Source organism: Drosophila pseudoobscura, chromosome X, assembly GCF_009870125.1.
Source record: "Drosophila pseudoobscura strain MV-25-SWS-2005 chromosome X, UCI_Dpse_MV25, whole genome shotgun sequence".
NCBI lineage: Eukaryota > Metazoa > Arthropoda > Insecta > Diptera > Drosophilidae > Drosophila > Drosophila pseudoobscura.
The window spans coordinates 4,940,690-4,960,729 of record NC_046683.1 but is presented as its reverse complement, the minus strand read 5'-3'; the positions used below and the strand labels follow the sequence as shown (position 1 = coordinate 4,960,729).

Sequence of the window (20,040 nt, the reverse complement as noted above, 5' to 3'; positions counted from 1 at the left end):
GCCCCAGCCATGCGTTCCCGTTTTGCTATTGGGGGCTCCTTTTGCGCTGCTTCTGTTGCGGTTACGACGGCGACGCCGGCGGCGACGGCGGCAGAGAGCATGTGCGCTGTACGTACTCTTTGCCTCTCTTTCCCTCCCTGGCCATCTTTGTGTCTCTTTGTGTCTTTCTTGCGGTTTCTGCATACCCTTTCGAAGAGCAGACCCGATCGGTTTCAGTTAAAAATCGCTGTGTGTAGTAGACTCCATATTTTGAAGGGTATCCAAGGCTTCGGCTAGCTGGGGCTCTCCTTTTGTGCTTTTGTTGCGGCTGAGCGTGTGCGCTGGCTTTGGCATTGCAAAACGCTTACCATTTCGGCCAATGGCGCTCCTGGGGTCTCTCTCTCACAAGTCGGCCACCAGAAGTAGTTCTTGCATGCCAGTACCAAAACAGCGATAACGAGACGTGTGTACAGTCCACACACTAGTGCCTTAATAGATGCACTCTATGCAGTAATAGATAGGCTAAGAACTGAAGCTATTCCTTCAAAGCCATGCTCTTATGTTCCAACTTTTCATCTAGGAAAGTCCTAAGAGGTCTTGCATCGATGTACGTTACTCTCGTTGATACTCTTACGAGTATTATGCAAAAACTGTAACGAGTACAGCCAATGTGACCATCGTTACTCTTTCGCGTGATCGGAATACTACCAGGCACGTGTATCCCGCTTGGATAACCCCCAAATCTTGTGTGCTGATTGCTTGGGCTCCTGCTGGGGCTGCAGGCGGGCTGTAGGCCAAGTTCACTCTCGCTGTCATTCTGTTCCTGATTGGATAAGACATAATGCACACTTGGCTTGCTTTGGGGGCTGGCCTGTCACGCGAACGCGTCATCGGCCAAATGATATGCACTCGTATACGGATGACATGTGCGCTCTGCCACGGCCCGTACTCCCCTGACAGTCACGCGAACGCGTCATATGACACAGAGCACTTTATCGGAGCCCGTTCTCCGTGTGCGCATGGTGATGACATGTGCTCCTGTCCTCCTGTTCTCTCCTGTTCTGCTCTCCTGCTGGGCTCTGCCTCACGGGCATCCTGCTTGGCCAACGCTGCTGCTGACAACCGTTTGGCGCTCTCGCTCTCTTTTTGCCCGGTTCCTTGGCGGTTTGCCAATGTGATTGCGGTGGCTGTGTGTGGTTGCGAAACGGTTACGTGGTGGACCACTAGCACCAGCCACCAGCCAGCAGCCAGCAGCTCCTGCCTCGCCCTGGCTTTGCCAGTGGTTTTCACGTGCCCCGCTTCTTGCGGCTTGTGGCTTGTGGCTTACTTCACAGACGACCTTCATGCTCGCTTGACAGTTATGTGCGCTCTCCAGTAAGGCAGTCACTCAGGCAGTCAGGCCGCCCCCCCCCCGCCCGCTGTGTAGTTGAATCTGCTCACGTAAGCCACCTGACACGAGCAGAGGAGCAAAGAGAGAGAGCAGCAGGCAGAACCGATATCATCCATTGATTTTGGCTTGGCATTGAACAAGAGTTCAATCAAAACGGCGGCGATTCAAGTGAAATTTCAGACATTACTTGTATGGATGGTTTAACCGGTTTTTGTTGTTTTTTTTTGTAACCATCGCTGAACAGATTGTGGGCCAAGCAATTGTCAAATCACGAGCAATCCAAAATGGGGATAACTATTAAGAAAAAAACAAGTATTTTTGGTCTTTAAAGACAGACATCGGTGGTGGATAAATGCAACCATATAATGGGTTCCGTTTCCCGTCTTAAACGGAAACTGTAACTGCTCCGACTTACTAAGAGTTCCATATAGGATGGATATATGATCTATAGGATACATACATATGTGCACCTTTCTTAGCCTTCTGTGCATCCTGCCTACCCCGGCTCACTAGCTTTCAAGTAATAGAGCGAGAAATCACTGTAGAAATCATTGTATTCCACCCAGGAACTCGTACTGTTTCTATATATTCTATAGATATCGATCTGGAGCGTGTCGATGCGTCAACGCTGCGTTTACGGCTCTGCGGCTGCTTCTATGACCTGGCCAGTGATCTATGGCTGTGCAGGTGTCGAACCAATCGGAGATGTTAAACCGTTTCGGAGCCACAAAATCAATTTCACAGCAATTCTAATCGCAAGCTTGTGCCGTGCCGTGCGGCACAGTGTTTGAGGCTTTGCTTTGGCACAATCATCGAAATCGCAGCTGTCCCAATCAGAGCTCGAAAACGTACAAGTATGTTGCTCTACTTCCACCCACCCCTCTCTCTCTCTACCCCTCTCCCTCTCTGACGAAAGTCGCACAAAATATAATGCCCGAAAATTATCGGAGCCATGATGTGACGATCGTTTGATATATCGCAAGTTTGTTTCTTCTGTTTTCTGTTTGGGTTTCCTATCGCTAATGGGGCAAGGTCAAGCCAACTCGGAGTTTTCCCGTGCGAAAATATTTGAGGAAACTCGCTCGCCTCCCGCCCTTCCGAAAGGCCAAAAAAAATAAACTTGTCAAACTCTACAATGAGTTGTGTCACTCGGTCTCTATCGTTTGTTTGTGTTTCGTCTTGCCTTGATGACGATACTCTTGGCCCTAGGCGAGGCCCAACCCCAGGGCCTAGTACGGTCAAGGGCTGTGATGGATCTTGGGAATGCCTTTGGTTTATGGCAGCCAAGGAGTCGTTAATAAATAACCTAATGCAACTCCTGACGAGTGGTCCCGACCATAAATCTCCTGTTTTCCATCTCTCGGTTCCCAGGCCTGTAACCCCATAGCCCCATGGCCCTTTAGCCCAATACAATCAACGAGTTCCGCCACAATTGCAATTTACTTGGCGCATCGCGCACTTGGGCCTTATGGCCGACAGTTTCCGGCACTTACAGAGTCCCCTGATGGAACGGGGCGCGCTTGGGTTGCCCAATCAACAAACAAATTTTAGCTCGCGGGCAATTAAAAGTGAAAATAGTAGAAGGCACTAAGCTGCTCATAATTTGGCCAAAAACAAAGTGAAGAGGCGTCCAAGAGATCTACTTACGTCCCTCTGGAAGAAAGCTGAATGCGAGAGGCTGACATAACACTTGGCTCCATCGACCATCGGTGGACCCGTTCGGTGTTTGCCTGCTGGGGCCTAGTGCTGTGTCATCTGTGTACTTGACTCACTGAAACAAAATGAACTTCATTAAACGAAGCCATTTATGTAGTAATATCAGCAAGTGGCACGTTGCTCTCCCAGCGATGGGCTCGTGAGGGCAACCATGGCACTAGAAGGCACAAGATGGTCCCTCCGATCTAACGAGAGAACAAATTTACTCCTTTTGAAGTCCCCTAAAACTCCATATATCGTGAGTATCGATAGCCTAGTCACGCTCCCATCTCCAGTCTCTATCTCGGCGCGTACATCTCGTCGGCAGCCGAGTGTGGCCGACTTTGCTGCCCTACGTGTGCCGCACACCATACGCCATACGCCACATGCTGGATGGATGTGGGCTGCAGACAGCAGCGGGCTACTTCAACGGCAAGCGAGGCAGCCGAAGAGCATCATTCATCTAATCACTTGCCTAAATGGTGGGTACTATTTTTTGCTGGCGTCATTCCCAGGGCTGCCCCCCCTCTATCTCGGTCACACATCTTGAGTGATTTCGTTTAATTGGATTCCATTTGCTACCTGGTGTCTTGCAGTGAGAGTCGCTTATTACGTGCCCTGCCGCCTGCTAATTGTTCCGCAATGGAAGGGCGGGGGGTGGCGGAGCAGGGGAGTGTCGACCTTTAACACTGAGCGCAACTATCAATTAAATTATGATTTCCAAATTGAATTTCGTCGTTTCGATGGGGAGGAAGGAGTGATCCCCGAAGGCGATTAAGGAGCTGCTGATTAATACATTTAGTAATATAGTTCCAGAGGAATATTCTGTCAGAAATATACAATAGCAAGCTAACCTAGTCGCTAACCTTTTCAATTTACTTGCCAAAGGTGTGCCACTGGAATCCAATTATTGCTTTTATCAATCAGCAAAGCTATTCACACTTTCATTGCATAATTGTGTCCCCTTTGGGCCACACCACCCACTAGCCCCCAGTGGGGGCCAACAATTAATTATGATTATTTTGGTATGCACGGCAAAAGCCATTAGATGAACACCGAAAAACGCTGCGGCGCGGCACGCTCCGTGGCGCCTGACACTCCGTCCGTTGGGGGGGCATGGCCAGTGGGCAATGAGTGGCAATCGGTAATCAGCCATTTGCCGAAAATGCTCTACGCAAAACCGAGCGAAAAGTGAAAGCTGTCAATCAAAATGGAACGAGCTGAGGGGCAGCGGCCGGCAGCCACAATAGCCCGGCAAAGCTAATAGGGCTGATGATGATTTGCCAATAAATTCCACTCTGGGTCGTAGTCCAGATCACGCAGCCTCCGGTTAAGGTTAAGGACAGCTGTTGTGGGAGTATATATTCTCGTAAGAAGCATATATAAGGGTAGATTGTATTCAGAGAGGCCTTCCTTCCTGGTGTTTTCGGGGCTAAAAATCATCTCGAGTAGCAAATAACACATGGAGGGCCTCTGCAAATAGTTTACAACAGTTTGAGATGCTCTTTAAAGATCAGCCATCAATTTGTTTGTTTTAGTTCCTGTAAATCTGTAACTCAGGCACCCGTATAACACTGCGTATACGTGTTACCTTAGCCAAGAAACAAACCATTTTGGTAGTCAAGAAACGAACCATCTGTGACCACTCCAGCTTAGCCAAGGTCTAAACCCATTTAGTTTCGGGTTTGAGCAGCACTGAACTGATCATGTGGATCATGTGAAATGCTCTGTTCAATCAATGTAGTACGTGTGTCAAATACGTGTAGAAATGGCGGAATGTTGGCGGGATCTGAGCGGAATTTCAAAAATAGTTTCCCTGTACAGGCGAATGTTGATCCATTCTCTATGAGGTTCAATGGCATACAAAGTGTACTTTTGCAATCGTTCAGATGTTAACCATATATTTATTAATAAAAAACAGAAAAAAAAACGTAGGTACATCTATGCTAAGAATATCGTTGAGCTTGTTGCTTATAGCTCGGTATGCTTCAGATAATCCTCCTTGATCATGTCGGCACCCTTCTCGCCGATCATGATGCAGGCCGCGTTCGTGTTGGCCCCCACAATGTCGGGCATGATGCTGGCATCAATCACGCGCAAGCCCTTGGCGCCATGGACCCTGAGACGTGCGTCCACGACGGCCGTGGGATCGCCGGCGGGACCCATCTTGGTGGTGCCCACCGGATGGTAGACGGTGGTGGTCATGTGACGGATGTAGCAGCGCCAGTAGTCGTCCGACTGGTAGGGGATATTGTTGCAGGCCGACAGATCGATCTTGTGCAGCGACGCCTCGCGCTCGCTGAAGGCCTTCGTCTCGGGCAGCCGCTTGTAGATGTTCAGTGCCCGGATGTAGGTGTCCACGTCCCGTTCGTCGGTCATGTAGCCGGGATCGATGAGCGGCGCATCCAAGAAGTTCTTCGACTGCAGCTGCAGGCGGCCCGCGGAGAAGGGCTTCAGGTGCAGCAGGTACGTGATGTACGTGTTGGAGTTCTGGTTGGCGGACAGTATGCTCTTGGCCACGCGACTGTTGAAGCCGGTGGCTGCCACGTAGCCCTTCAGCTCCGGACTCTGCATCAGGCTGAAGAAGTTGGTCGTCTGGATGTCCGGATTGGGACCCTCCAACGAGGTCGTATTGATGAAGCCCGTCAGGGCGGTGGCCTCGTGGTGCAGCAGCTTGCTGTAGCGCCCCATCAGCAGGTTGTACATGGAGTCCACCAGCTCCTCCTCCGTGGGCTTGCGGGCCGTCGACTTGTCGATCTGGAAGATGACCGGCAGGCTGGCATGGTCCTTCAGGTTGTGGCCCACGGGCAGGTCCAGTTTGACCGGGATACCCACTTCCTTCAGATGATCAGCGGGTCCAATGCCTGGCGAAATGGGATTGTGATTAATATGGCTATTATCATGATATCGGAATACTCAAAGAACGCTTTAAAAGCTATCTCTAATGGCCTTTCCTAATGAAAAACTTTGGGCTTGCTCAGGTGGTCGCTTGGGTGCTTTAAGGGACCCCTCCTATTCTTGGATTCTTTTGGTAATACTTCTAAGATACCCCTTTAAATCGTCATGAACTGTGACAAAGATTTCTTTGGCCATGAGGTTGGCTTCTGGTTCTCATCGGATCGCTTTAAGTGCCGAACTTTCCACTCCTCAATCTTTCCACGGCGACTTTACTGGGCTTATCTGCACGGAATATATAGTTCTGTACTGGCTGACCGACCAATCATCAATTGACCTTGCCAATGTGACTTTTTTGGAGCGTTGTTTGGGGCTGATACGTATATCAGATGCCATAAACTGTGCTTCCCCTATCTAATCGTATCGTTGGCTGCCGAACGGAGCCTGAGAAGCGTGGCCCTGGCCCTGGATCTGGAGCTGGAACTGGAGCTGGATGACCTTGCAGCTTACCTGAGAGGAGCAGGATCTGGGGGGAGCCGATGGCGCCGGCGCACAGGATGATCTCCTTGCGGGCACGGGCCGTGTACTCCTTCTTTTCGCGATGCTCGAAGGTGACGCTCTCGGCGCGGTTCTCCTTGTTGAGGTTGAGTCGCTTGACGTGGGCGTGGCGCAGGATGTGCAGATTGGGCGTGTCCTTGCGCAGGTGGGAGCGAGCGGTGGTGATGCGTCGTCCGCCGTCCTGGGTGCCCAGGATGTCCATCTGGCCGACGTAGGAGCCCTCGGTGAAGTCGGGGGCGCTGCCGTAGCCCATCTCCTGCATGCCGGCCCGGATGGTGGTGCGGAACTCGTTGTCGGAGACGTAGTTGTTGAGGCCCATGGGCCCGCCGACGCCGTGATCGCCCGGCTTGTAGCCCGGCTTGGTGGAGCGCAGGTCCTCGGCCTTGCGGAAGTGCTCCAGCACCTGGTCGTAGCCCCATCCGGGATTGCCGCGCGCCTCCCAGTCGTCGAAGTCGAAGCGCGTGCCGCGGGCGTAGATCATCGCATTCATGCCGTTCGTGCCGCCCAGCATCTTGCCCCTCGGCCAGTGGCAGCTCTCGCCCTCCATGGCCATGCAGGCGCGTCCGTTCGGCTCTGTGTGGTACTGCCAGTCCCAGTCGGAGAACTGTGTGGCCATGTGCCAGGCCACGAACTCCGTCTCGATGGGCGGATCCCCGCCCGCCTCCAGCAGAAGGACGCGCCAATTGGACTGCTCCGCCAGGCGGCCGGCCACCACAGACCCGGAGCTGCCCGATCCCACCACAATGAAGTCGTAGTCCCCCTCGAAGCCGCCCTCCTGCTCCAGCCAGTCGCCCTGGTCCAGGGGCCACTGCTGCTGGGCGCTGAGATCGCAGTATTTGGAGATCAGCGTGTGCACCAGCAGCGACATCAGGGTATTGGCCGGACCCGCCGAGCGGGCGGCGCACTGGGCGCTGAGGTACTCCATGTCTCTGCGGAGGAGGAGGAGGAGGAGCTCTCGATTGAGTATTGAGTATTGAGTATCCCTGAATTCGTCGGTACTGAGTATCAAGCGATGGCGTTCGCTTTCTGGCGTTGCCCGTGCGCGACTGTTTGGCCTGGCCGCAGAACGGCCGGAATTTGTACGGACGCGATTCGTTTGGGCTTTGTATGCCGGCTGCGTCGCTGCCTCTGCTTCGGCCCCGGCTACGGCCCCTCGCCTGGCCGTAAATCACATTTGCATTTGTTGTTCCACATAAATTAGACGCACCTTCCCCCAGCGCACCGGCGGCACTCCCCCTTATCAAAGCCGTGGCAGAGGCAGAGGCAGAGCCCAAGCAGAGACTGGCGGAAGATTAGCTAATCGGCTGTGATAAACCCGAGCGACCCAGAACAGAATTAGAAGCTATGTGCTCCTCTGATAAGTGCCTCTGCGGCGTGCCACGGCTTGCTTTCGGCTATCTTTATCTCTATCTTTATCTTTGCCTGTATCTGTATCTGTATCTTTATCTTTACGGAGGCCATGCTATATGTTCCGCGACTATCGATGGCTGCTACTCGGTTCCTGATTAGCCCTGTTTGAGGGGATTGAGCCCATGTACGAGTTTATGGCGAGTGGATTTCGATTTATCTTAATCTGCTGCTCGTATCTGCGAATGCCGGTAGTCAAGAGTGTTTTGTAGGTGACCCGCTGACCCTTGGGTGTCCTACAGACCACCCCGGGAGCAGTGGTGTCTCGGATGTCAAGGGACCTTCGAAGAGGTTCCATAGATCACCGATCGCTTGTCAGATGTCCACGAAACCTTTAATCATAAGTATTGCATCTGTCGATCCTCTGGCCTCCGATAGGAGCTCTGACAGCATCCACAATCCAAAAGCAGTTCTCAGTAATAAAGTCTGTGATTTGTGGAGCACAAAACAAGCTTAAACGAATGCACTGACTATTATTCTAACACCCTCTATTACGAGTACACGTCGGAAATTACAAAAGCCATAAGGAAATTGGCAACGAGGGGCACAGTCGCACAGATCGCAATGACATTCGATTCACTGGATTCATTCGATTCAGAGCACGTTATCACGTAGAAGAAGGTGGCAGAAACTGCAGTTAAAAGGTGCATATTTAATCTAAATATAACACGCTCTAAAATAAATATATTATATTCAATTGTTGGGAAATATATTTTATTGAAATACGGAATAGATTGAAACAAAACATTTTCATAATAATTCCCAAATGTAGGCGAAAACCATTTCTTTTGACAATTTCCACTTCCGTATCGAATCTCATGGTATATATTTTTAAATCCAAGCTGAGATCCCCTTCAAAGGGATGAGGAAGGAAGTATGAAGATTTGTATTTGATACTTGTTTTTGAGAACATCTCTCTCGCAGGAGAGTGAGAGAAGAACACACAGAGAATAAAAGATATAGAGCCCCGAACTGTTAAAAGTTTGCAGCAAGGGTGGAAATATTTGTTTATTCATTATACACCAACGGAATCAAATAATCCTAAATCCTTGATCCTTAAAAAAAATAAACAAAAAAAATTATATATGGAAAAGGAAGAGATCTAGAAGTAACCGTCTGATCTTTTCCCCTGTACAAAAGTCAATATTTAAAAGGAAATTGTGAAATTTATTTCATATTTAAATTCATATTCATATATTAACTAAATATATTTCCTATATAAATGAAATATTTTTCATATTTAAATGAACTAAATTTCATATTTAAATTAAAAATATACATATAATATATAAATTAAATTCATAATCATATATAAATGAAATATATCTCATATCTAAATTATATAAATTTAATATTTTAGTAAATATATTTAATATTTAAATTAAATATATTTCATATATAAATTAAATATATTCAATATATAAATTAAATATATTTCATATTTAAATGAACTATATTTCATATTAAAATTAAATACATTTCATATTAAAATTAAATCTATTTCTATTCTAAATTAGAATATATTTAATTTTTAAATTAAAAATGTTGTAGGAAACATTTTACATTAATTTGATACATTAAATTTTAAAAAATGCTTTTATTTGTATTTCTATAAATATATTTGATGGGTATAAAAAAGTCTTTTTTTTTTACACATTTAAAAACATTTATATTTAGTTCAAAGTGAATTTTATTTAATATCACTACTCGTATGTTTGTATTTAAAAGCCGTATAATTGACTTAAATATGGGAGTGTCATCTCTTACTTTCCGAAGTAATTTTATTTATTTTTTTATATTTATTTGGTTTTTTTTTTTTAAATAATTTTGTTTTTTAGAATAAATGATCACAGGCCGAAAAAATACAATACAATTATGTCGTGTACTGTTACTTTTGAGGCAGTTATAAAGATTTTTCAAAAGAAAACGCTGGGGGGGCCAGTACTCTCCGAAGAAAAATGCCCATAAAATGTACAAAAATGTTGTGTGTGTTTGTTGTTATCGAAGTAGGTCCCAGATATGTTTTATTGATAATATTCGTATAGTTCTAGCTAATTAAGGGTGCATAATGGCGTTATATGTAGGGGCGGTACAAGTCGAAGGCCTGCTGCTTCCGGAGCTGGGGATGGGGCCGCGGCCGCGGCTGCAGTTGGGGCTGCATCTGGGGCGGTCTGGCCATCAGCAGCTCGAGGCTCTTCATTTGGTTCTGCAGGGACTCGATTTCCATGGTGTTCTTCTGGATGTGCCGCTGCAGCATTCGGATTTGTTTGATTTTGATATTCTGCTGCAGCTGGCCCCTTTGGAGTCGCCGCGCCTCCTGCCGACCGAGGTCCGCGCCGAGCTCCTCCTCCTTGGGGATCTGCGGCGGGAGGGGGGGCGGCGGCGGATGGCTCGCGTGGGGCGTCCGCTGCAGGGGCCATAGGGGCAGTCCGTACTCCCGCAGAGTGTACTGGTACTCGAGGTGTTCGGGTATCTGGGGCTGCTCTGGCTGGGGATAGGGTGGCGGACGCTTGAACATGTGCTCCCTGACGGGAGTCTGTGTCTGTGTCTGTGTCTGCGCCTCAGGCGCACAACCGCCTTGCGCGCCACTCATTTTCGAAGTGATTTCGGCTCAAGGCAGAACTTGCAACTGACACATGTGGCATGACGCACGCCTTGCCTCGTATTATTAGAGCCGCATTATTATTGACTGACGTACCAGAGCTCCAGCTCCATCTCCATCTCCAGCTCCGGCTTGCCTATTTTTATGTCCTTTCGGAGGGTGTGTGCTCGCTCGCGTTCGGATGTTCGGCTCGAATCGGCTCCCCTGGGCCTCTCAGCTGATTCAATCGCCATCAGTCAGTCAATCAGTGAGCACCAAAGAAACGATTGCGATTGCGATTACCCTCCGTCTATCGATAATCCATCGAAACCTTGAATTGGGATTGCAGAAGGGAGCTCTGACCTTTATTCGCACTCGTACGGCACTTAAATAACTTAAACTATCCCCCCCCAGATGGCAAACGGCCGCTGGACGGAGGCGCCTCTTCATCGGCGTGGGGCATGACTTGACTACAAACCATCCGCGTGCATGTGGGGTTGCTGCTGTGGCTGTGGTGGCTGCACCCCTGCCTGGTGCCAATCCTCGCGGATAAAGTCCGCGGCCCGTTCGCCAATCATCACCGTGGCGGCATTCGTGTTGGCGCTGACCACGTTGGGCATGACGCTGGCATCGGCCACGCGCAGGTTGCGCGCTCCGTGGAGCTGCAGCCGGGGACTGACGCAGGCCTGGGCGTCGGCGGGGGGGCCCATCTTGACGGTGCCCGTCTGGTGGTAGCAGGTGACGGTGAAGTGGCTGGCATAGCAGCCCCAGTAGCCGTCGCTGCGGTACTCGTGCCGGGAGTCGCACTCGGCGATGGGGATGTGGGCCACCTCGGCCCGATGGGCCCTGAAGGAGGCGGTGCGCTCGAGGGACTCCATGTGGCGGATGCCCCGCAGGACGGTGGCCACATCCTCGCGCTCCGACAGGTAGTTGCTGACGAGGAGCGGCGGCACGGCGGGATCGGGGCTTCGCAGGCGCAGCTCGCCCTTGGCCTTCGGGTGGGAGAGCAGCACGAACACGCACAGCAGATCGGAGCCACCCAGCAGGCCCTGGAGGTGCTGCTGGTACTGCTCCTGGAAGGACAGGCCCCGCAGCAAGGCCTCCAGCATGTCGTGGCGGCCGCGCCGGAAGAACAGGTGATGGTACTCCACATCGGGGTATATGCTGCTGCCGTTGGTGCTGACGAAGCCGACCAGCGAGGCCGTGCTGTGGGTGGCCAGGGGCCCCCGGCGGTGGACCAGGTAGTCGTAGACGCTGTCCAGGATCTCCTGCTCAGTGGCCGCCTCGGTCTGGCCCTCGTTGAGGCGCAGGAACAGCGGCACGACCAGGTGGTCCTGCAGGTTTTTGCCCACGCCTGGCAGGTGCCACTGCAGGGGAATGCCCAGCTCCTGGAGCTGCTCGCGGGGACCGATGCCGGAGCGCAGCAGCAGGGCGGGCGAGTCAATGCTGCCCGCCGATAGCACCGCCTCCTTGGCCACCTCGACGCGGTGCTGGCGGCCCTGGCGCTCGAAGGTCACGCCCTGCAGCCGATCGCCCTGGAAGTGCAGCTGCTGGACCAGAGCGTGCTTCACGACCTGCAGATTGGGCCGCGTCCCGGCCACCGCTCCCAGGTAGCCCTTGGCCGTGCTCATGCGCTGCCCCTGCCGCACCGTGCCGGGCACATGGCCGTAGCCCGTCTCCGAGCCCTCCGCGAACGCGGCCACATTGGGGAGGCCCAGCTCCAGGCCGCCCGCCAGGATCATCTGGTGGATGTCGTCGTCCTGCCGCTCGAACGGACTCAGCGTCACGTAGCCCTTCGGATGGCTTTCATTTCCCTGCGGCCTCACCGAGCGCTCAAAGTAGGGCAGCACCTCGTCGTAGCTCCAGCCGTCGTTCCCCAGGGCCGCCCATCCGTCGTAGTCCCGCCGATTGCCCCGCACGTAGAGCATCGCATTGGCCGAGCCCGATCCGCCCAGCATCCGGCCACGCGGCCAGTAGACGCGTCCATCCTTCAGGCCGCGACTGGCCAGCGCGCTGGGCTCCGCGAAGTAGTTCCAAATGAATTCCGTGTGCTGCAGGCCAAAGAACAGGGCCGGTGGCTGTCGAGGAACGGAGATGAACCGCCTGATCGATTGGATTGAGTGTTCGACTCACCTCAGACTCCACGGGCGGATCGCCGCCGGCCTCCAGGACCAACACCCGCCAGTCGGGATTCTCGCTGAGGCGACTGGCCACCACGGAGCCGGCAGAGCCGCCTCCAATCACCACAAAGTCGTAGGGCTCGTCCAGATCGCCCTCGTAGTCGGGCGGCCACTGGCTAGGGGGCGAGACCTGGCACTGGGCCGAGAGCAAGGCCTGCAGCAGCATGCTGACCATTCCGCCAAAGAGCCCAATGGCCGGGGCCGCACACTGGCCCGCGGAGGCGAAGGCCTCGCTGAGATTGAGATTGGGACTGGGACTGGCTGCGTGCGACATCTCGCGTATATCTGAGTGGCAGTCGGTGCTGGCGATCCGCTTATATAGGCCGGTCCGCGATAAGCCTCTGAGAGGGAGTGAGCACTCCTCGCCGAGGACGTTGACACAATGGGGGGCCCATTGGGCTGCCAGCACTGTACCGGACTGTACGTTCCCTCGAAGTGCCACCAGACATCTGATAACAGTGGCAGCGAGAGCGAGAGAGAGAGCGAGAGCACGTGTCGTGGCCCAATAATGTAAGAGGCAAAGACTCTCTGCCACAAGCCAACGACTCGGATACCCTTCCAAAGGCAAAGAAATACGTTTTTAAAACTTCAAAATGGATGTTTTCTGCCTCGAAGGAAAGGGGTTTGGAGGACTCTTTGGGGGCACACGCCTGGCATTAATGAGTGTATCTTCTGTGAAGGGTATTCGGAGCAAGAAACTCGAGAGAGAGAGCATTCTTTAAAACAAACAACATTTGAGGCTCTTGATTGCACGCTTTTATCGCTCCACCGAGAGGGGGCTGTGTCTGACAAAACAAGTTTATAAACTCATTAAACAAACAAAGCAAAAAGGGTACGAGTAACACTTAAAAACAACAACACCTACACGTGATTAAATTTATAGCTAAAGTAAAGCCGAAGCGCGGGGTCAGAGGCCACTGTTCATGGCTGTCCGTATGAACTGCACGGGGGCCGGGAGCACGGCATTCGCCGCTGCCGCAATCAGACTGCTAACGGGCACCAGATTGAGGCCAGCACTGAGATCTGCAAGGATCGATTACTAGTTTTTGTTTGGGCTGAAGCCAGCACTCACCCGAGGGATCGTTCAACGGCAGAGGTCTCGGTTCCGCCTCGTTGCCCGTGGCCGCTGATGTGTCCGCCTGGAAGAAGAACTCCTGCGGCCGGGCAAGGCATAGGGGCAACAGCAGGGCTATGACCAGTAAGCCCATTCTTTGGTGGCTCCTCATCTCGAGCGGAAACTGTAGAACCTCCTCGTCTGCTCAGTGGCGGACGTGAACTGACCCGCGATCTGCCAGCGGCCAACCACGAAAGCCCAGTCTCGCCACAAAACCTTTTCTGCCAGCGAGCCACCCAAGCCATGGCCCACTGAGGCCCCGAGAAAAACTGGTAAAACTCGTAAGCCTCTGTAAGCCGTTTGCCATTTGGTTCAGTGTCCGCTCATAAATTACATCGCCAGCAGGCAGCAGGCAACACTTGGGGCCGCTAAATGCTGGGAAATGTCAATTAAATTCCAGTGACAATTGGTACGATTAGCAGATACCCATTCCCACGAATCTCTGCTGCCTCAAGATCAATCGGGGAGAATGCCAGCCACTAACCAAAGCTCCCAATGATTTATGGATGGATGATCACAGGCCTGAGAGCTGTCACTCTCCGGTCTCTAGGAAAACGCCTTAGTCATAGCAAATTCTAGAGTTCTAGAGAGATGTTCTGGATTCTGAAAAGATCGTTTTGGACAAGGTTTTTTATTGATAAACTTGGCTTAGACCCGGCACCTGCCTACCACCCACCGTTGGTATAGTGCCGCCAGTCCTCCTTGATGATGTCCGCACCCCGTTCGGCCAGCATGAGAGTGGGGGCATTGGTGTTGCCGGTGGTGATGGTGGGCATGATGCTTGCATCGATCACACGCAGGCCCCGGAGGCCGCGCACCCGCAGGCGGGGATCCACGACGCCCGAGGGATCTGAGGCGGGGGCCATCTTGCAGGTGCCGACGGGATGGTAGATGGTCTGCGAGTAGAACCGGGCCAGGCACTCCCAGAAGGCGTCACTGAGGTACTCCACCTCGGGACAGTTGCGCCACTCGTAGATGTTCATGGTGGCGTTCAGGGCCGCCATGGCGGGGGTCTGGGTGAGGCGGTGGGCCATCTTGAGGCCCTCCACCATGACGGCCATGTCGTGGGGATCGTCGTAGTAGTTGGCGTGGATGCGGGGATGGACGCGGACGTCGGCGGAGCGCAGCTGGAGGAAGCCCCGCGACCGGGGACGCATCAGCAGGGGCGCAATGACGAACGAGTCCTGGTAGAGCAGCGGCTCGAAGGCCTCCGCATAGTTCTCCAGCGTGATGGCGGCTCCACGGCGCCCCACCATGCCGCCGTCGGCCCCGTAGCCGTAGCTGCCCATGAAGAGCTGGACGTCGGGCCAGTCGAGGCGGGCGTCCTGGTAGCGGGTGCTCACGAAGCCCATGACCTCGTTGACGGGCATCGCGTAGAAGAAGCTGTCGGCGCCCCGCAGGAAGGCGGCTACGGACTCCTCGGTGAGCATCTCCGGCACAATGAACGAGAGGTGCCGCTCCTGGTGGCTGTCGAAGGTGTAGATGGCGCCCGAGGTGGAGATGTGGTCCTGCAGGTTGCCCCCCACGCCCGGCAGGTGCTGCACCACCTCGATGCCCAGCGGCTGGAGCTGCTCCCTGGGCCCCACGCCGCTCACCATCAGCAGCTGGGGGCTGGCCAGGGAGCCGGCGGAAAGTATGACCTCCCGAGTGGCCCGCACCGTGTGCTTCGCCAGGCCGTACTCGAAGAGGACCCCGACCGCCCGGCGGGACTGCGGCTCGATGATCAGCCGCTCCACGAAGGCCTTCAGCACAATGTCCAGGTTGGGGCGCTGCCAGCTGCGCCGCATGTAGCCCTTGTTGGCGCTGCACCGGAGCCCGTCCCGCAGAGTGCCGTGGGGCGGGGCAAAGCCGGTCTGGGTGCGGCCGTTGAAGTCCCCGTCGGGATGGGCCAGCCCCAGCTGCTGGGCGGACCGCATGAAGATCTCCAGCAGGGGCGAGGGGAAGCGGTAGCGCTCCACGGAGATGGGTCCGCCGTGGCCGTGGTAGGGACTCTGCTCGTAGCCGGGCACCCGCATGTCCTCCATCTTGCGGAAGTAGTGCAGGACATTGGCGTACTCCCAGCCGGGATTGCCGAGCTCCGCCCAGTGGTCGTAGTCGCGCCGGTTGCCGCGCACGTACATCATGGCGTTGATGGAGCTGCAGCCCCCCAGCACCTTGCCGCGCGGCCAGAAGCAGCGCCCGTCCTCCATGGCCAGGCAGTAGCGGTCCGAGGGCTCCGTCTGGTACTTCCAGTCCCAGGGGCTGCGCTGGAACACCGGATACATCTGCGGCAGATCGATCAGCAGCGGCTCGTCGCCGCCAGCCTCCAGGAGCAGCACGCTCCAATGGGGATTCTCGGAGAGGCGGGCGGCCAGCACACACCCCGCCGAGCCGCCGCCCACCACGATGAAGTCGTACGAGTCGCGCAGATCCTCGATGCGAATGGAGCGCACGCGGTGCGGCTCGTCCACAATGTCCGGCCTCTGCTCCAGGATGCCCTTGTTCAGCAACAGAATGACCATGGCCGAGGGCCCCAGGGTCAGCAGGAACCGCCACATGGTCACGAACGTGTTGATCGACGTCATGGTTCAAGCTTTACTGATCCCCCATCGTAACAGTTGGTGGCCTGCCCTCTGGCTCTGGCTCTGGCTCTGTGCCTGTGTCTCGCTGACACAGCACTTGCCGGAAACTGCTGATCCCCCACATGCTGTGGCTTTGGCTTTGGCTTGAGCGAGTGCATTGACCATTGGCCAAAGTGGAAGACTTCTGCACTCCCAGCTGGAAAGACACAGACACTGTCCAGCAGGAAATCAGAGGCGTTCAAAGCGAAGGTCATGTTGGGGCTCTGAAAGATCTTTCGAATAAAACCTCTAACCTACAGAGACTAGGTTGGGGTTGTGGTTGCGGCCTGTAGCTGCTCCACTAAAATCTTCAAGTATCTGGAAGATTGCCCGCTGCCCCGATAAGATACGGCGCCGGCAGCACTCCAAACACATGGGCTGATCAAAACAAAGACCGAAGCAAAAAGGCAGCCAAAGAACGATAAGCACATATCTCCATATATGTAGGTATATCTGCATAACTGTATGTATGAAGATGTATATTTATATTTTCAATTGGTGGAAAATTTACTTGGCTCTGCACTTTTCTCTCCCTCTTTAGCTTCATTCTTGAGGCAGGAATCAAACATAATATATGGTATCATAGTATCAGAGAATTCCACTAAAACTATTACTCATATGCACTCCGATCAACTCAGCTTTGAATGGAATCAGATCGTTCGATCACTCTCTCGAATCACCCCTAAATCCCAGGCTGCTGGACCCGAACAGAGCCGAAAGTGAGAACTGCCAGCCGAAGCGGCCTTCGGCTATGAGTTTTTTCTTTTGTAATCTCCCAAAGCCGTTCTCTGATATCGTTCAACAAAGAAGGTCTATTCTTTGAAAAGATAAGATCCTAATATGAAATGGTAAGATCTGGCATATGAACAAGATATGCTCCATCGGGAAAGCAGCACAAATTACTGTACACTAAGAGAAAAGTGGCATAGAAAAAGTGAACAGAATTCCACTCTGGAGGCATTTTTCAGGGCTCTTTTCCGGGGTCTTAAGTTAGGGATACTGATGCTTTTTAGATGGTTTAGAAGTTTATTTATCTGGTACAATGGAACGTGCTTTGAATGGCTGTGAGATGGATGGATAGATGTCAAGATCACTTATGCAATCACCTCGTTGGCCTGCTGATCCTCGATGATCATGCGAGCGCCCTGCTCTCCGATCATCATCGTCGGGGCATTCGTGTGGCCTGCCGTGATCTCGGGCATGATGCTGGCGTCCACCACGCGCAGGCCCCGCACCCCGTGCACCCTCAGCCGCTCATCGACGACGCCCCGCGGATCCCCGGCCACAGCCATGCGACAGGAGCCGACCGAGTGCCAAGAGCCCACGTAGAAGTGTCGGATATAGCACAGCCAGTACTCGTCCGAGTCGCCGGCCAGTTGGTCGCACGCGGCTACCGGGGGCAGCCAGAGCTGGAGGCCGCATCGGCGGAAGGACTTGGTTCGCGCCATCCTCTGCACGTAGCGCACGTAGCGGAGCAGGGTGGCCTGGTCCTCGGACGCCTCGCCGTAGTGGCTCTCGATGAGCGGGGCCTGCCAGGGATCTGCACTGCGCAGCCGGACCACGCTCCGGGAGAGCGGCTTGAGCAGGGAGCCCATGATCTGCAGCATATCCGACTCCCGCAGCACCTCCAGCTGGGCCTCGACCAGCTCCGGCCGGAATCCCAGATACCCAAAGCTGCCCGAGCCGCCGCGCGCCATCAGCGTGTGGGCCACCAGCTGGAGGTCAGGCTCGCCCTTGATCGACCCGGGGGCACTGGAGTTGATGAACCCCATCATGGAGAAGCTGTTGGCCAGAGGTCCCCTCTGCCCGTTCAGGAGATACTCCGCCACAGATGCGGCGGAGTAGGCGCTGGGCCCGGCCTCCTGGGTGCTGTTGACGGCACAGTTTTGGGTGAAGCGGAGGTAGAGCGGCAGCATCCCATGATCGTGGAGATTCTCGCCCACGGGCAGCTCCTTCAGGGGCGTGATTCCCAGCGTACGCAGCTGTTCTGCTGGTCCGATGCCGGAGAGCAGCAGGAGCTTGGCAGAGTTGAGGGCTCCTCCGCTCACGATTACCTCACGCCGGACCTTGGCGGTGCGTTCGCCTCCGTCTGGGCCATCCAGGAAGTAGACGACGCCCTTGGCCCGTCTGCCACCCTCGGCCTCGTCCAGCAGCACCCGCTGGACTGTGGCGCCTCTGATCACCTTCAGATTTGGTCTCCGACTGTCCTGCGGGTTGGCCAGGTACAGGCGCCCACTGCTGGCCCTCCTTCCCGCATTGAGGGTCACGGGCACGTGATGGGTGTAGCCTAGGCTCGTGCCGGCCACCAGAGGCTGCTGCATTCGCGGCACGCCCAGCTCGGAGGCAGCCGCATAGATCAGGCTGGATAGCCGTAGATTGATTGGATCCACCTGGAAGTAGCTGAGCTGCAGGCGCCGCTGCAGCTGGCGGTAGGCGAGCTGCACCTGGGGCCAGTCCCAGCCGCGCAGATTCAGCCGTCGCCGCCATCCGTTGAAGTTGGCCTGGCTTCCGGGCACAAAGATGTTCCCGTTCAGGGCCCCTGTTCCGCCCATCATGCGGCCGTGCCACCAGGAGCAGCCATGCGGCGGCTCCATGGCCAGACAGCAGCTGGGACTGGGCTCGGCCTCGTCCAGGTACATGTACCGCTCGTCGTGATGCATCGCAGCACTCAGCGAGAAGATCTCCGACTCGAGGGGCGGCAGCTGGCCCGCCTCCAGCAGCAGGACCCGCACATGGGGCGACGACTCACTGAGACGACTGGCCACAATGGAGCCGGCACTGCCTGCTCCCACCACAATGTAGTCGTACGACTCGATCTCCTCCTGCTCCGCCGGCGGATGGTGCTGCGGCGGCCAGGCCGTGTCGTTGGCCAGGGCCAGGCTGGAGGCGTTCAGAGCTCCGGCCACAGACTCCATCAAAGCTACACCCAGGCCATTGCTCTCCACCGTAAAAAGGCCCCACGAGGAGGGGGCTGCCGCCGCCAGCAGCAGCAGTGGCAGCAGCACCATCGCCCCGGAGGTTCCCAGCTTCGCTGGGGGTTTGTGTACGCGCTGATCGCCCATGACGGACTGTACGGCTTTGGCAGTCTCTGCGTGCCAGGTCGCCTCTCCGGCCACAAAACGGAACGGTACGGAATGCTGTCCACCGATAAAAAGTTAACAACATCCCGCAGATATATATTATACACATCGGTATTATTTTATATTTCACGTTACTTTCTGTTTGCCCGCCATAAACAGCCATAAATATTTATAGCGTAGCTCCCTCACACACACCCACACTCTACGGCTATACATACGGCTGTACATATGATATGTACATTCCGCGTATTTTTTTACGGCGTGGCTGTGACGCATTCCCGTCCCACAGGTGGCGCTGTGAATGAACTCCAGTCAGCTGGTCGCTCACGATCTTTTCGATTATTTTTGGGTCAAAATTCTGTCTGAGGGAGGTATATATAATATATAACACATATGATCCAACATGATCCTTAAGCTAAGATATTTTTGTGCTGGATATACGGGATGAGAACATCGATGGTGTTTTTTTGTGGTGTGATGAAGAGCTCTACAAAGAAGTGACTGAAAAGAATACATAAATACGAGCATCAAGTTTCATCATCAATTTTGGAACGATCGTTC

At 53.9% G+C, this 20,040-nt stretch overlaps 6 protein-coding genes across 10 annotated transcripts in view; 1 reads left to right on the top strand and 5 right to left on the bottom strand.

Moving 5' to 3' along the window:
* The window catches only part of Flo2 (flotillin-2), a 101,640-nt gene that overhangs the window by 64,788 nt on the left and 16,812 nt on the right, over positions 1-20,040 (top strand). The window lies entirely within an intron of this gene.
* LOC4815982 (glucose dehydrogenase [FAD, quinone]) lies at positions 4,935-7,549 on the bottom strand. Its single transcript, XM_001355483.4, has 2 exons — positions 6,470-7,549; positions 4,935-5,928 (listed from the first exon to the last, which is right to left on the bottom strand). Exons 1-2 carry the CDS (start codon positions 7,440-7,442, stop codon positions 5,036-5,038), a joined length of 1,866 nt encoding a protein of 621 aa, XP_001355519.2. The 5' UTR covers positions 7,443-7,549; the 3' UTR covers positions 4,935-5,035.
* fiz (fezzik) lies at positions 10,838-13,041 on the bottom strand. Its single transcript, XM_001355485.4, has 2 exons — positions 12,639-13,041; positions 10,838-12,583 (listed from the first exon to the last, which is right to left on the bottom strand). Exons 1-2 carry the CDS (start codon positions 12,957-12,959, stop codon positions 10,976-10,978), a joined length of 1,929 nt encoding a protein of 642 aa, XP_001355521.3. The 5' UTR covers positions 12,960-13,041; the 3' UTR covers positions 10,838-10,975.
* Positions 13,419-13,999, bottom strand: LOC4815739 (uncharacterized). Its single transcript, XM_001355487.4, has 2 exons — positions 13,758-13,999; positions 13,419-13,708 (listed from the first exon to the last, which is right to left on the bottom strand). Exons 1-2 carry the CDS (start codon positions 13,909-13,911, stop codon positions 13,593-13,595), a joined length of 270 nt encoding a protein of 89 aa, XP_001355523.3. The 5' UTR covers positions 13,912-13,999; the 3' UTR covers positions 13,419-13,592.
* LOC4815676 (glucose dehydrogenase [FAD, quinone]) lies at positions 14,401-16,392 on the bottom strand. The gene has a single exon (XM_001355484.4). It carries the CDS (start codon positions 16,361-16,363, stop codon positions 14,465-14,467), a length of 1,899 nt encoding a protein of 632 aa, XP_001355520.2. The 5' UTR covers positions 16,364-16,392; the 3' UTR covers positions 14,401-14,464.
* Eo (Ecdysone oxidase) lies at positions 17,440-19,491 on the bottom strand. Its single transcript, XM_001355486.4, has one exon. The coding sequence runs from the start codon at positions 19,459-19,461 to the stop codon at positions 17,494-17,496; it is 1,968 nt and encodes a 655-aa protein (XP_001355522.3). The 5' UTR covers positions 19,462-19,491; the 3' UTR covers positions 17,440-17,493.

Coding starts and splice junctions, on each gene's coding strand:
- LOC4815982 (XM_001355483.4), bottom strand. CDS start 7,442: ATGGAGTACCTCAGCGCCCAGTGCGCCGCCCGCTCGGCGGGTCCGGCC. Junction 5,929..6,469: donor CCAGATCCTGCTCCTCTCAG/GTAAGCTGCAAG, acceptor CCATTTCGCCAG/GCATTGGACCCGCTGATCAT.
- fiz (XM_001355485.4), bottom strand. CDS start 12,959: ATGTCGCACGCAGCCAGTCCCAGTCCCAATCTCAATCTCAGCGAGGCC. Junction 12,584..12,638: donor ATCCGCCCGTGGAGTCTGAG/GTGAGTCGAACA, acceptor GTTCCTCGACAG/CCACCGGCCCTGTTCTTTGG.
- LOC4815739 (XM_001355487.4), bottom strand. CDS start 13,911: ATGAGGAGCCACCAAAGAATGGGCTTACTGGTCATAGCCCTGCTGTTG. Junction 13,709..13,757: donor GCCGTTGAACGATCCCTCGG/GTGAGTGCTGGC, acceptor CGATCCTTGCAG/ATCTCAGTGCTGGCCTCAAT.
- LOC4815676 (XM_001355484.4), bottom strand. CDS start 16,363: ATGACGTCGATCAACACGTTCGTGACCATGTGGCGGTTCCTGCTGACC.
- Eo (XM_001355486.4), bottom strand. CDS start 19,461: ATGGGCGATCAGCGCGTACACAAACCCCCAGCGAAGCTGGGAACCTCC.